This window comes from Clinocottus analis, unplaced genomic scaffold (assembly GCF_023055335.1).
Source record: "Clinocottus analis isolate CAN_PGR_092001 unplaced genomic scaffold, fCliAna1.0.p SCAF_3, whole genome shotgun sequence".
NCBI classification, from domain to species: Eukaryota; Metazoa; Chordata; class Actinopteri; order Perciformes; family Cottidae; genus Clinocottus; species Clinocottus analis.
Genome location: NW_027176042.1, coordinates 17,591,465 through 17,606,836, shown reverse-complemented (window position 1 = coordinate 17,606,836; position 15,372 = coordinate 17,591,465). Strand labels below are relative to the sequence as shown.

At 41.7% G+C, this 15,372-nt stretch overlaps 1 protein-coding gene across 1 annotated transcript in view; it reads left to right on the top strand.

Moving 5' to 3' along the window:
• The window catches only part of kif5ab (kinesin family member 5A, b), a 56,606-nt gene that overhangs the window by 17,584 nt on the left and 23,650 nt on the right, over positions 1-15,372 (top strand). The window contains exons 2-14 of the mRNA XM_068594103.1: positions 470-557; positions 2,001-2,074; positions 2,385-2,489; positions 2,717-2,765; positions 4,017-4,072; positions 4,955-5,042; positions 5,273-5,397; positions 6,577-6,681; positions 7,515-7,663; positions 8,965-9,113; positions 10,740-10,948; positions 12,586-12,654; positions 14,794-15,000. Of these exons, the coding sequence (XP_068450204.1) occupies positions 470-557; positions 2,001-2,074; positions 2,385-2,489; positions 2,717-2,765; positions 4,017-4,072; positions 4,955-5,042; positions 5,273-5,397; positions 6,577-6,681; positions 7,515-7,663; positions 8,965-9,113; positions 10,740-10,948; positions 12,586-12,654; positions 14,794-15,000 (1,473 nt within the window). The remainder of the gene's footprint in view (positions 1-469; positions 558-2,000; positions 2,075-2,384; positions 2,490-2,716; positions 2,766-4,016; positions 4,073-4,954; positions 5,043-5,272; positions 5,398-6,576; positions 6,682-7,514; positions 7,664-8,964; positions 9,114-10,739; positions 10,949-12,585; positions 12,655-14,793; positions 15,001-15,372) is intronic.

The following is a 15,372-nucleotide window of genomic DNA, read 5'->3' as shown; positions in this document are numbered from 1 at the left end:
TGATCTCTTTCCCCGTCTCTCTTGGGGGTCGCACAGCCTTTTGCCCGACGCGTCACGCTGCACTGCACTCATTCAAAACACCCACTGTTTCTCAATAACACAAAATACACGCAAATAAAATCGGACACAAATACAGGAGACACGCCACTCAAATAAGACAGATGGGCCTCTAAATGTGATTTGCGATGCTATTCAGGGCAATGACACACAGATGGACACAGCGTCCGTGAAATAAATATTGATGTGGCACTTTTTTATAGTGGCAATCCAATGTTTTAGTGATAAGCATGATGTATGAAGTCTCCTTTGCTCTCCCTAACACCCCCATGTGGTCTCTGCTTCACAAACCTCCTAAGAAAGATTCAACGGGGAGTCGCAGGGGAGGACGAGGTCTTGACAATAATCTGAAAGAGTCTCTCAAATGTCTGTGTTTTTGTGTAGCTGACTGCGTTTGTGTTGCTCTTCGCAGGGGAAGTCCTTTGTGTTTGACCAGGTGTTCCCCACTAACACCACACAGACACAGGTCTACAACACCTGCGCCAAGCAGATTGTCAAAGGTAAGTTACATAAAGGGGACGAGTGACTCAAAAGCTGAAAGAGAAAGCCAATACACCCTGAATGACTGGCTTTGTCAGTTTACGCTCTATTCACTGACTGCATGCATTAACAGCTTCTTACAAGAAGTGTGAAAATCAATTTCTATGAAATGATGCAGTCACACGATTTACAGGTATGAGCATCGGCATGCACAGATGTAAAGATTAAAACATGCATGCTCATCACAGCACAGCGGGACTCGCATATCCAGAAGTCCCGAGATCAAACGAAGCCGCCCGCCTCTTTTCTACCCTTAACAAGATCTCGGTTTTGTGCCACCTTCAAAGCGAGTGTGGTATTCCATTCAACAACGCCAGATGGAGCATAAAAAACAAGATTGATTTGGTCTGAGAGATTACTTATAGACTGGGAGATTACCAAGTAGGCCAAGGAAAGACCAAATATAAAGGCAAGATGAATTGCAGTGCATGGTTGAAAAAATCCGAGGTTAGGGATGTAGCAAAATGAAGGAATGGGATTTGAAATGTGTCAGGGGAAAAGGGTAACAGAGCAAGGCCAAAGAAAGCTGGTTTGCAGACACATCCATGTTTACACTCGCTCTCCTTTTTAGTCTTTAGGCTGTCAGTCTCTCGGTTTTGCTGCCTCTTTTTTTTGGCTGTTCTCACCATCTTTCGCTCACACTCACAAGCTGTCTTCCCTCTTTTTCTCTCCTCGTCTTTTTTGGGATTCCCTTTCGGGTGGTCTCTGATCTTATTTCGGCTGTCTTTATTTCCAGACAGACTCTTAATTCTTTCTCCTGTAATGTGTCACGCTTTGTTTGGGTTCCACTATGACCGGCTCGGAGGCGGTTTGAAGATATGTGGCCGGGATGAGAGTTGTAGTAGAGTAGTGCTTTGGAGTAGTCGTCCAGCATGAAGGCAACACAGGAGAGGAGGAGAGGGGGAAGGGTGCCTCTGTGTTTTAGCTGAGAGCCTTTGTGATTAGTGTTTGGTCAGCTGACCTGTGGCAAGCCGGCCTTTCAGGGTGAAGTGTTTTTCCTTAATCCATGTTTGACTTTTACCTTCGGGTTTTTATTAGACTGTGGTAGCAATGTGACATACAGCAGTGAGCTCCTTTATAACCTCAACTGGTGGTCCCGGTGACTTTAACGCAGCAGATATTATGTGTTTTTATTGTGTACTGCCACAGAGGTCATTCAGCAACTAACCGAGCTTGAATACCATGTATCTCTTAGTGCCCTCACGCTTCACGTGGCACAATCTGATCTGTTTAAAATAAAGGTCAAAGATATCTGTCTTTGTGGAGGTGCTTGTCTGCCTTCCTCTTTTATTGGTTTCATACCTGGCGAGCTGCAATTCTGTCAGATTGCTTTTTTTTTTCATTTTCACATTTTTTTCTTATTTCTTTAAAATGCTCTTTGTGTCTTCCTTTTTTAATTATAGATGTACTGGGTGGATACAATGGGACTATCTTTGCCTATGGGCAGACTTCTTCTGGAAAAACACATACCATGGAGGTACAGTAGCATTAAATTATTCAAAAGATAGACCTCTTGCTGTGGTGCACACGCACGACACACATACACATTTTAAAAGAGTATATCCTCATCTGATCTTCTCTGACTGTACATCTCCCTCCATCACTGTCATCGCTCACTATCTTTCTTTCCCAGCCTTTTGTGGGCACTAACCTCCTTTACAGCTCTCTCTGGGAAACAACCCTGATCCCTTTCAAGTCAAAAGCCTCTCTGCTCTTCTTTTCTTTTACGATTCTCTGCACTTAATTCATCCCAACCATGTTCCTATCTCCTTTCTTCCTTCTCCTAGGGGAACCTGCATGATCCCCAGGGAATGGGAATTATTCCCCGGATCGCAGAGGACATTTTCGAACATATATTTGCAATGGATGAGAACCTAGAATTTCACATAAAGGTTGGTTTGAATTTCTATGTGTGCCTGGTAATGTATGCATTTGCATCTCTTTTTCCTGTATGATACATTCAGCGGGAATTCAACTTAGGCCTCTAATGTACTCCTCACATGGAGGGGCTGAGTGGAAGCAACCAAGCATCAATAAATCATATCATCTATGCGTTGATGATCCTACTACCCGTCACATGTTTTTTGTCCCATGCCATGTTTTTTTGGTTTTGTTGCAGGTCTCCTACTTTGAGATCTACATGGATAAAATCCGGGACCTGCTGGATGGTTTGTTAATGCGCTGAACACATGTAAACATGTACACATGAAACAGTGAACACACAACAGACTTTTGTTAATACTCTACAGTTTCCCTTGCTGTATACGGTTGAAAATTAAACTCTTCACCTTGATGCATATGGATGAACGGTAATGGTGTGATGAAGGGTGTCAAAATTCTATTATGACAACACCAAAAAAACATTATGAGAAAAGAGAGAAGCTGAGAAAACACATTACCATTCTGTATCAAGTGATAGACTTCTTTTTCGCTATCTTTCGGCCCTAAGGCTGCATACAGTCCTACCTTATTAATGGAGGGTGTTGGCGCTGTATGCAGCTTGGGAGGAAGCCTGCAGACATAACTCAGAGCTGATATAAGTGCCTGAACATGTCTGTGTGTTTTGGGGGTAAAGCATTTTTTTTTTATTCACAGCTAAGGTTATATTATAAAAATAGGCAATTGTACATCAATCAAAAGTTAGCCCATAAAGCAAAGAGCTCTTTGTACTCGCCAAGCAGCTGTAGTGCATTAACAATACTGAGTTTTTTATTATTATGGAAAGCACAATATTTATACTTCATACCTTTTTTCTTCAGACCATAAAGCTTTATAGTTATACATTCAGAAGCACCAGAACATTGTACTTCATAGTCTTACGACTGAGATACATAACAGGTTTAAAATGATGGAGAGGCCCGGACAAGGAGCTGTAGGCAGCATCCTAGCGATTTAATCTTTAATCGAGCCAGAGACAGTAGTGAAAGTCTCCATTTGTATGCAGGGGAGTTAAAGCTATGAACACAAAAAGAGTCGACGACAAGCGCCGTGAATCGAGCCACAGAGAACAACACCCTGTGGAGGTATTCGAGAAGAGAAAACGTGGCTGTGGGGCGATAAAACACACAAACACGGACACTCACAAGCGAACAACCTCCACAATTCTGTAAAATGTAATAATCATCAACTTGACAGGACTTTCCAATGTGAAATGGTGAATGCACAAATTTGGGCCAGCTTTGCAAAGAAAACAGTATTTTACTGACAGGCACCCCATAGTTTTGTTCCATTTATAATACATCGAAAGCTAGACACTCGTTTTCACACCATATTAGCAGATTCTGACTCACAAAGGGAATATAGTCAGGTTGGATTATTGTTGTGCTGAGAGTAAAAACACATATTTGTATGCAGATGCTCATTTGTGCACACACAGTGATAATGCTTTGGGTAACACAATGACCTCTTTCCTCTTCCAGTGACAAAAACCAACCTGTCAGTGCATGAAGACAAATACAGAGTTCCCTATGTGAAGGTGAGTCATCAGTATCGTCTTTCTCTTTACAATGCAGATCCCCTATAGTTTAGGATATATGAGTGCATGTTGGGTTGACAATATGAGAAATATGCTTATTAGAATTTGCACATTTTTCTAAAATAAGTGTTATAGAACTGACAGGATGAGGTTAATGTGTGAAGTAATGTTGGTTGCTGGATGAGAGAAATGTTATTGAATCCTTTCGTAACATCTCTTTTCACTCTGTGGAGACGGTCCCTGCAATTGTCTCACAGCCGGCTGCACATAAGCAACTATTTTTTGTATGAGTCCAGCTCAAGGACGACTTGTTTTGTAGTAGCTCGACGTCTTCCTTACCATGGTTAGAAAGACCCACCGTTTGTGTTTTAACAATGTGTTGTTTATTTTTTATTGTTTCAGAAAGTACAAATCTATGAATATCTTTTCAACTTTACCGAACTGAAATAGTTTGGGATGCAGCCATGCAAAATGCTGAATTGTAGTTTCCACACAGTATGTGTAGAGTTTTAAGAATCAAAATATAATCTGCTGCGAGGTGGGTTTTGTTACTATTTGACAGAGCCAGGCTAGCTGTTTCCTCTTGTTTTTAGTATTGTGTAAAGATAACCGGCTGTCAATGTTTTCATCTAGCTAGCTCACGTAGATGAACAACAGAAATGTCAAACTTCTGCTTCAGATTCTGATTTAAAGTAAAGCAAATGTCAAACTTTTGTCTCCTTTGTCAGACTTAGGTGATGTAAACGTGGGCGTTTTTTTTGTGCAGTATAAAATGGACTGAGCATGTGCGATATCAGTGCGTGTTTGTATTTGTTTGCATGTCGTATATGTGTATTTTCTTCTTGCCAGCACCAGTGAATGTTTGTTTGTTCTTTCATTCAGGGCTGCACAGAGCGCTTTGTCACCAGTCCTGAGGAAGTGATGGATGTGATAGATGAAGGAAAGGCCAACCGACATGTTGCTGTCACGAGTGAGTCACACTGTTGATCTTTGCCATGTTTGTGCACTCACTCTGTCAGGCGTTTCATGTCGTGTCTGTTTTTCACACAGTTTTAAGGTGCAAAGGTGAGACATGTATAATGAGTTGCGAAAGGAACATCTCTTAACAAGTACGTCTCGGGGAAATGTTGAATCGAATGTCATTTCATACAAGGAGTCTGAATAGGAGTCTTCCTCCTGTCTCCTCACTTTATTCTTCAGACATGAATGAGCACAGTTCCCGCAGTCACAGCATCTTCCTAATAAACATCAAACAAGAAAACGTGGAGACAGAGCAGAAGCTGTGTGGGAAGTTGTACCTGGTCGACCTCGCTGGGAGTGAGAAGGTAGGACAACTGGGAATTCTTCTCTTAAAACATTAAATGTACGACAGGGTTATGCGCCGCTATTAATGCTCAACATTCACTGTCAGCAGTATTTCGTAACGCTGACGTACTCATCTGTGTGTTTTCAGACATCAAAGAATCAGGTAATCACTGCAGTAAAGCTCTGAACTTAAAGCATTTTAATGAAAACGCTCACTTTATGGCACAACACTTGAATTTTCATTAAATTCTTCACGATAAAGGATCTGTCTGAGAGGGTTTTGTCTGTCGCTGATGCAATATCAGGGTTAGTGTTCGCTCACTTTGAGGAATCCAATTGGTTCTGCCGATTGAGACGAAAAATAGTTTTCAGCTGAGATAGAGGTCACATCAAGAAGGAGCCACAAACAACTAACTGTCCCCTTGTTTCAAAGCCTTTCAGGTGAAACTCGGTGGTGAGTCGGCTGGCATCATCGCAGCCTCTATAAAACAATGTATCTCCAGGACATAGGTCATGCTCTAAAAGAGAAGACAGAAAATGCATCTAGAGACGGGGCTGAACATGCTCCTGCCGGGAGTCTATTGTTAATGGTATTGAGGCAAAAAATAGAATAGTGTGCGTTTAGTTTAGAGTAGTAGATGGCCATAACGTCTACATAGATGTGAAGGCAGCCGTTTGTAGCTAAGTAGTCCTGATGAAGTACGTTGTCTTGATCATCCCATGGGGTGAAAAATGTCTTCACTGAGACAAAATATTATGGACTGACCAGGACGCTGGTGCATGCTCCACCAGATGCATGAGACAACTCTTTTATAATTATTAAGCCCCTTATTATCTCGCTGTAAATTATTGTATCCTATGTTGATTATGACAGAATATGGTGTGACTTTCTTCTCAAAATGTGTCTCAAACACCTCCTCAACTGTTTTCAAAACTGCATTTTTTTCTATAATTACCACCAAATTAGTTGTATTGCCATGAACCTTCTCATTAATTCATAGTTACAAAGCATTTAGTTTATTAAACAAAACTACACAACCTGTAAAAAAACGTTGCAAAAAAATAAATGTGGTTTTCCCACTGACCTTCTTATGTGAATAATGTACTTTATAAACCAATCCCTCCTGTGTGTGTGTGTGTGTGTGTGTGTGTGTGTGTGTGTGTGTGTGTGTGTGTGTGTGTGTGTGTGTGTGTATCAGGTCAGTAAGACGGGTGCAGAGGGAGCAGTGCTAGATGAGGCCAAGAACATCAACAAGTCTCTGTCGGCTCTGGGGAACGTCATCTCAGCCTTGGCTGAAGGAACGGTGCGGTGGAGAAATTCTCTGCAGTCTTTCTTATCTATCATTCACGTGCCCACACCCCCACCTTAAAGGAAGGAATAGCGAGATGTTGTTGCTTTCTTGTCGAGCGCTAGAGGAGAAGATAGAAATTGCCTAATTTACTCAACTAATGTCACTCTGTTCCATTAACCACATATTATTTGCAGTAACAATAATATTGTCATCGTATTAGCACCATGCACTGCCAACGTTTCCATGCATCGATATTGTAGACAGCTAAAATTGTAGAAGATTGTCACTGAACATGATGCTGGCTTCTGCAGAATCCTCCCACATCGTAAATCATGTCTTGCAATTGGATAACATGTTTGGTAATCGGTAACCTATTTCCATATTTCACCAAATTTAACCAACAAATTCAACCACTCGATGCCCCACCCCATACTCCTTTCAAGCTCCATATATTGTAATTAAAATATTCAGCATTTCTTATTATGAAACGCGGCAGGCTTAGGGAACTCCTCATAAACCTAATGGAAAAATTCACAGGCTGTAAATGCCTCACAACTCTTTTATAAAGCAACTGGCATTCATTCTTTATTCGTTGAGCAAAGAGACCTTTTGAAGGCGTTCCAGAGGTTAAAAAAATGTAATACTGTGAATGATGCAGATGGAGAACCTCTTTTTTTCTTTGTTCTGTGCTGATGCTCACAACACACACATATTTTTCTTTTACAGAGAGAGGCATGTGCATGGGGGTGTACAGTTATTCAGAATGTCCTTTAAGCTCTTTTAATCGCCTTCTAACAGTCTTTTTTTATGCCTTTCTTCCTTCCTCTCTTTTTATGTCTTTGTAGAAATCCCACGTGCCGTACCGTGACAGCAAAATGACGCGCATCCTACAGGACTCACTGGGCGGGAACTGTCGCACCACCATGTTCATTTGTTGCTCTCCCTCCAGCTACAATGATGCAGAGACCAAATCCACCTTGATGTTTGGCCAACGGTAACATGCTTCCATGCTAAGAACCCACGGGCTGTTGCACTGTGCATGTCTGTCTTGCTCAGCTGCAGCTGTTAGGGGGATGTTTTTCTGCTGAAATGTGTATAACTCAGATATGCTGTTCACATCTTACTACCTCCAACTTTGCTTTTTGGAGGAAGATTTGTGTGGCTCCTGATCGTGCTGGGAATGCTTAAAGAGGCGATTTTCTTTGAAATCGTGAGGGTAAGCTGCACTTGTAGAAGCAGAGATTTGATGTGCTTGCCAGCTATCTGCTCCTATTGCTCATGGTCGATACAAAGAAACTCGGATTGAAAGATCCCGGAAAAGCCTCCCCATCCATCTCCAGCTATTTTCCTTCTCAAAATAAATGCTTTGAATAGTGAGTGACACAAGAGTGTTGTTGGTTCAAATAAATAATGCATGACCGAGCAAAAAGAGAAACTGAATCCACAGCAGCTATTTGACTTTAATGAAGATGCGGCTTGGTTTATTATCTGTCAGCCGCAGTCGCTATTTAACACCATGATTGATCTCTTTCTTGAAATCAATATACTACAAACATTACGAAATTATATTCAACAGATATTTGATAATCTGTATCAACTGACGATGTTGTTTTATATCAAATGTGCAGGTCTCTGTGGTCTGACTGTGGATTTGGGAATTCGGTGCATGAATTCGCCGTTACATTTTGTTTAACATTAGCTTCTTTGTCTCCTGATGTTTGAGAATCAGCATTTCACTATCTAAGTAACTAAAATCTGATGGGATTAAACAACCTGAGCTAGGGCTGTTTGTTGCACTAATTTTAAGGAATAAATTAACAAGGACAAGAGTGTTTTCTCACTGGAGTGTGAAATTAAGCGGTAGCTGCTGATGTGAAATTCACAGCCAGCGCTGAGTGCTGTGGCTGTAGCATCATGAATATTTGAACTCTGTGACGCTCCTCATTTGCGTCACAATTGAGCAATTTATAGTACCCTCACATTTTTAGCTGCGTGAGTGCTATATGTTGATATGGTGCATATGTTTAAGCAGTCAGAAGGGTATTTTACATTTTTAATTCATGCTTTAGTTTACATTCCTCTACCTACATGCACCGTTACACACAGTTGTCAGAAATCCAATTTGCATACGAACGAAAGAGATGCAAGCCTATTTGCATTGCATAGCCGCGACTCAAACGCCCTCGTTGACAGTTCCTCTGTTCTCTGATGTTCTTTAACACACTTACTTTTTTCTCCCTCTCTTTTCTGTATACTTTCCTCATTCTTTGTTTCGCACCGCATCCCGACAATTAGAGCCAAGACCATTAGAAATACGGTATCGGTGAACCTCGAGCTCACAGCAGAGCAGTGGAAGAAGAAGTACGAAAAAGAGAAGGAGAAGAACCGGTCATTGAAGGAGACTGTTCAAAGACTGGAGACTGAGCTGAATTGCTGGAGGAACGGTAATACTCTTACTGATATCACGCTGCAGCTCTTCAAAACATGGAATATTTGAAGTCTTCTGCCTGAGAAGAACTCTGAAACTTGTTGTCCAGGCATTTACACATCGGTTGGTTGGTCCACCACTTTGGTATAGAGTGAAATATCTCTACTCGTGCCGTACAATTTGGTACAAATACTAATTTAACTCAAAGCAAAGCTGGGCTTAAGTCTAGTTACTCCGCTGCGAGAGTGACTGTGGACTTAATCATAATTAAATAACATGTAATCACACAAAAGGTAATTGCTTTAATGTGGTGAAAAAGATCAGCTTCATGTACAGTGAAACGACAGTGTAGTGGTCCCCTATATAGAAAGATCTCTACACATATAGTTCTTGTTCACTTTTCATGCATGGAAGAGCGCTCACGAGAGAATAAAACATGTACCAGCCAGCAAGCCTGCAGACATTATTTTATAGTCCACTTAAGTGCAGATTTACCTTTATTTGATATAATCTGAATGCATGCCAGTGGCTCTGTAGGAGGATAGCAGCCAAACAGACTTGCTGGAATTGTGCCCAAACACTTAAAATTCCCATTTTGTCCATTTCTACTGGCTACTAATATTCAGACTTTTACACTTTGTATAATTGGATTCACCTTTTATTGGGCCGAAGGCACGAAGTGCTGGAGGGTTGATTTTGTATAAATCCTTCTGTATGAGTAATCCTAAAGGGATGCAAGTAAATCACTTCTACAGAGAAGCTCTAACTTCTGCCATGTCAGCAGATCTATATCAGTTCACACGCAAAACAAACAACACACGAAGCGCTGAACCCAAACACATTCATTCTTAATTACAAGCACGCACAGACACTTCGAGGCCTCCTCTCCTGCTGAGCTGTATGTCAATTCAAATATTAGTGCACTCAATGGTGGTCATCGGCTGACATTCAAACCGTGTAATGAATCCTGTCTGATGTCTATTTTGGATAGCATCCCCTCAGTGCTTGACCGGAATTTTAAAAACGCTGTAACACAACTTTATTGAACAACTATTAAGAAAAAAAGTATTCCTTTAACTGCTTCATCCCTCTCAGTTACTCTCCTTCTCTCCTTCTCTCTCTCTCTCTCTCTCTCTCTCTCTCTCTCTCTCTCTCTCTCTCTCTCTCTCTCTCTCTCTCACACACACACAACCTCTCCCTCCACTATCTTCCTCACAATTTAGTACTTTTAACTTCCTAATGTATCATTTTGACAACATCGTTGCCCCCATTCCCCATCTCTGCTCCCTAAATTATTTCCCACCTCAGGCCAGGAACGAACACTACTTAACTTTTAATCAAGGATGAACTTGTGCCCCATTAGCATACTGAATTTGAACTTCTTTGCATTTGGCGGCTCCACTCTATTTCAAGACAACTGGCATTTTAATTTGATAAAGGTGTGGTATAATTTACTGCTGTTGAAAAGGAAGCTCCTTAATGGCACAAAAATATCTCAATCCTGAGATACAAACGTATCAAGGACCTACGGTAAAGATAACTTCACTAATCCCTTTTTTATGCATCAATCCACAGTGGAGGATTTGCCAGAGATAAGGAGATTGCATTTCCAAAAAGCCAATATTTTGTCACTCGTCTTTAGGTGAGGATGTTGCTGTGTTAGAGCATCTGAGCCCGGAATCGGAGGACCTCCCCCTGGTGCCTCCCGAACCCGAGGAGCTGCTTCTCAACATCTGCAGTCCCTGCAGCCCTTGCTCCATTGCCTCCTCGATTGTGGTTCACATTTCTGAGGAGGAGAGGCAGAAGTATGAGGAGGAGATCCGCAAACTTTACAAACAGTTGGATGATAAGGTGAATGAATGGATGCCACACTACAGACTTCCTGTTTATGAATCTAGAGCTGTTTACACACAATAGATGTAATAGTATGTACACATGAACATAAAAAGTATATCATACCTGTGAATTCAGGATCATACACATAGTAATGAATAATGTTGTAACTCTCGGGAATATAAGTCATTGGGGAAATAGTAACGTTATACACTGAATAGCATTTAAGTTTTGATTTATTGAACACATGATCTATGCACATTCATGCTGCGCTCCACGGTACTGCAGTGTGTAATTTTATTGCTTTTAAGAACATATATTAATTTTATATGCAGAACCATTGGGGTCTCAATTCAGTTCCACAGGTTGTTTTTTTCCACCATTATCACTCATAGAGGCATATGTCATACCATTAAAATGCATATGTTTTTTTAGGGCTGGGCAAAGATGAAAAAAATGTAATCACATGAGTTTTCTACAATTTATCGCATTGCATGCCAAATTCCGTAATGAAGTAAAAACTAGTGTATTGCACACTATTATTTTAAAGTAATGTTATCAGAATGATACATCAGGCACTTTGGAGCAACAGCAATGTAACATACATACATATATAGTTCATAAATCTGTTTTCTTTTTTTGTCTGAACAGGTACTAGTAATACCATTTAATCAGGGAACACGAACAGTATATTTAGTAGTAAGGGTCCCTGTTAGGGTCAAGCCACTCCTTTTTTTTGTCCATGTTCAGTCTGTTTCTTACCTTAAAGATGTATGTTAAAGACCAGCAATTGATTCACTTTATAGAAAAGCAATAAGTGCTTTTGATTTCCAGTTTAGTTTAGTTTTTCTTCCTCAGTGAGAAAAGTCCAGCCTGCGTTGGCTTGAACAAGTGCACTGAACATCTTCTAATGTGAGGAAAGTTCTCCTCTTTGAGAGAAGAGTAAAGAGCCAGAGGTGATACTGACTTAAAGTGCTCTGCCATAGTGGATCAGACCGCGGGGTCAGAAGCTTTGCACATGAGGCATTAACTTTCAATCTGGATGTGGAGGCTGCAGGTAGACTGACAGTCTGTTGCAGCACTCGCTGCTCGCTGAGAACAGAAGCTACATAACAATACGTGCTTTCACGTCGGGCTCAATTCGTTAACGCTGCTCGTCTGCGAGGCGACGGAAACGTGCGCACACATACATAAATCTCTTTCAAAGTAAAAGCAGTGTTGTTGTATTGCATTTATGGCGTGCATCTTATTTATTTATTTTTTATTGACCTCACGCGGGCCGGACTGGGAGAGAATTAAGACGCCCAGGTCTGAACTACACCGTCTGGGAGAGATTCAAAGTGTAGCACCTTTTTGCGATGGTCAAGTTAACGCCTTTTTTAATGCGCTAATTTGCCCACCCCTAGTTTTTTTTAAGTTGTGTTTAACACATAATAATAATCTGTGCTTTTGTCCATGGTTCTACTCTACTCATGTTTTTTCCGCCGACGCCATATCTCCCGTTTACGCAGAGAGTGCAAGCTCAAAACATATAGTTGTTATTGGACATGGAACCTAAAATACACAATGGCAATGTACAATGTATCTGTAATTTATAAGTTTGTCCCTTACATAACACTGTAAATGTACTGTTTCTATTCTCTTTGCCTCTGAAGGACGATGAGATCAACCACCAGAGCCAGATGGTGGAAAAACTGAAGGAGCAGATGCTTGACCAGGAGGAGGTAAAATAATTTGGTTTTACATCCATTTATCAGTTTGGTTAATCAGCTCACAGTCGGCTGCTTGTGATAATCTATACCACCCTTTGAATAGAAGTCAGCCGAGAGAGGTTCATTCCCTCGCCCTTGCGACGGAGGAGAAAACACTTTTCAGGTGCCAGAAAGCACTTAAAGAAAATAAAGCGTTATTGTGTAATTGTAAGTGTATTTGCATGTTAACAGCAGTTTAGCATAGAATGGGTTTTTCAAACCTCAGATTAAAGACGAACAGTGCGGATTTACCCTGGCAAGACTACTGGAGGGGTCCTGGAGCTCTGCCCAACCAGTCTCCAGTGCTTTGTAGACTTGGACAAGGTTTCCAACCGGGTCCCTGTGCGTTTTTTTTTGTGGTGGGGTGTTGCGGAAGTATGGGGTGCTGGACCCGTTGCAACGGGCTATCGGGTCTCTGTACGCCTGCAGTAGGAGCTGTTTGTGTATTCTGCGCAATAAGTCAGACCCGTTCCCAGTGGGTGTTGGCCAGCGCTGCCCTTTATCGCCGATCCTATTTGTGAATTTCACGGACAGGATTACTCTGCACAGCCGGGGGGTGGAGAACATCAGGTTCGGGGTTCTCGGGTCCTCTCTGCTGTTCTCGGATGATGTGGTCCTTTTGGCTTCCTCGGTCCGTGACCTTCAGTATTCAATAGGGAGATTTGCGGCCGAGTGTGAAGCGGCGGGGATGAGAGTAAACAACCTCCAAATCTGAGGTCTTGGTGCTCTGCCGGAAACCGGTGAATTACTCCCTCCAGGTAGGGACGGAGTGCCTACCGCAAGCAAAGGAGCTCAAGTATCTGTGTGTGTGTGTGTGTGTGTGTGTGTGTGTGTGTGTGTGTGTGTGTGTGTGTGTGTGTGTGTGTGTGTGTGTGTGTGTGTGTGGGGACGGAATGCCGGGGATGAGGGCTGTCACTGTGGTGCAGAGTTTAGTGAGGTGACAGCTGAGGGGAAGAAGCTGTTCCTGAGCCTGCTGGTCCTTGAACTGAGATATCTCCCAGCTGGCCTGGGAACACCTCCGGATCCCCCAGAATGAGCTGGGAAATGTTGCGGGTGAGAGGGAAGTCTGGGTCAGCCTGCTGGGCCTGCTGCCGCCGTGACCTGAACCCAGATAAGCGCATGAACATGGATGGATGGTTTCAGTGGTTGCTCAGACATGAATGAGTGGCAGGAAGGATCAATACAAAGATTGGTGATGGATTGAACCATGATGTGCGTGAAAGGAAAGACCATTATTGCCTATTTTAGCCGGCATGGCTAACTGTGTAGCTTTTAAGCAATCAAACAAAAGCTTGCTAATTATTTAATATGTGATCTTGAACGCTGTGGCTGAGCATGACTCCACCATCTGTGTGCATTTAGAGACCTTTTACTGAATAAAACATGTGTTGCAGGCCTTTATTCACATAAAGCTACAGTATAAAGGTTTGTCTATATGCTACTTGTGGGAGGAACAGCAATTAAAGGACTCTATTAAAATGCAATTACAAACAGTATTTACAGCATTCATAACAGTGGAGCTACAGCCTGAACCAAGATTCAGCATGGAGTGCACTGCCAAGTAAAAGACTCCACATTCGCAAAATTGGTTCATTCATATCCCAGAATGAGCCTGCTGTGGGTTGAGTTGACGTGATGGCAACTACCCAGCCATAACTTTGTGTACAGTAACATGCTTTTACATTAGTTTGGCCAAACAGAAGCTGAATGCTACAGTTCAAACATGCAGGCACCCTGGGAAGAACAATATCTACATTTAATGACATCCATCTAGTAAAATGGCCCACAGTGGGCTGCAGCAGTGCACACACAAAAAAGCACTACAACGGCGAAATTATGTCAGCTTTTACAGCTTCAAGTGATAGTCTCAAATGAATATTTAAAATGTGTTTTATCTGTTAAATCACAGCTGTCTTTTTTGTATCAGAGTGTGTACGCAGGCGTATTTGTTATTACCAAGATAAAAAATGTCACAATTATGTTTTATTAAAACCCAGCATCTCTGCCTTGTGAATAATATAGATGCTGCTTGTTGTACTGAAAGCTGTTTTTAAATCAAATCTTTCTCTATTTACAATTCATATGAAGTTGTTAAACCTCTGTGTCCACCAGCTGCTGGCATCATCCAGGGGCAACAGCGAGAGGGTGCAGTCAGAGCTCGGCAGGCTGCAGACAGAGAATAGATCCGCTAAGTCCGAGGTGAACGAGGTCCTTCAGGCCCTGGAGGAGTTGGCAGTCAACTACGACCAGAAGAGTCTGGATGTCGAGGAGAAGAGCGTGCAGAACAAACTGCTGGCTGAAGAGCTCGCAAAAAAAATGGTGGGTGTTGCTGTTTGAAGGTTCAGTTTCTTGATGTAGAGGTGAAAAAATATCTGTGATACTGTAAAAATGGCGGCCAAAAGGCAGCGACAGAGAAGGATTAGTTAATACAGGCATGGACATAATGTGCTGTGGTATATATATATATATATATATATATATATATATATATATATATATATATATATATATATATATATATATACACACATACATACACACACACACATCTCAAACAGAAAAGGAAAAGCTTTTAGGTATGACAGAATCTATCCATCTATCCATTTAATTCTCTGCCTTTCAAGAATATGTGGAACTATTGGCTCAAAATGCAATTTGAGAGATGATGAGAAATAAGAGAGCGGCGTGAAA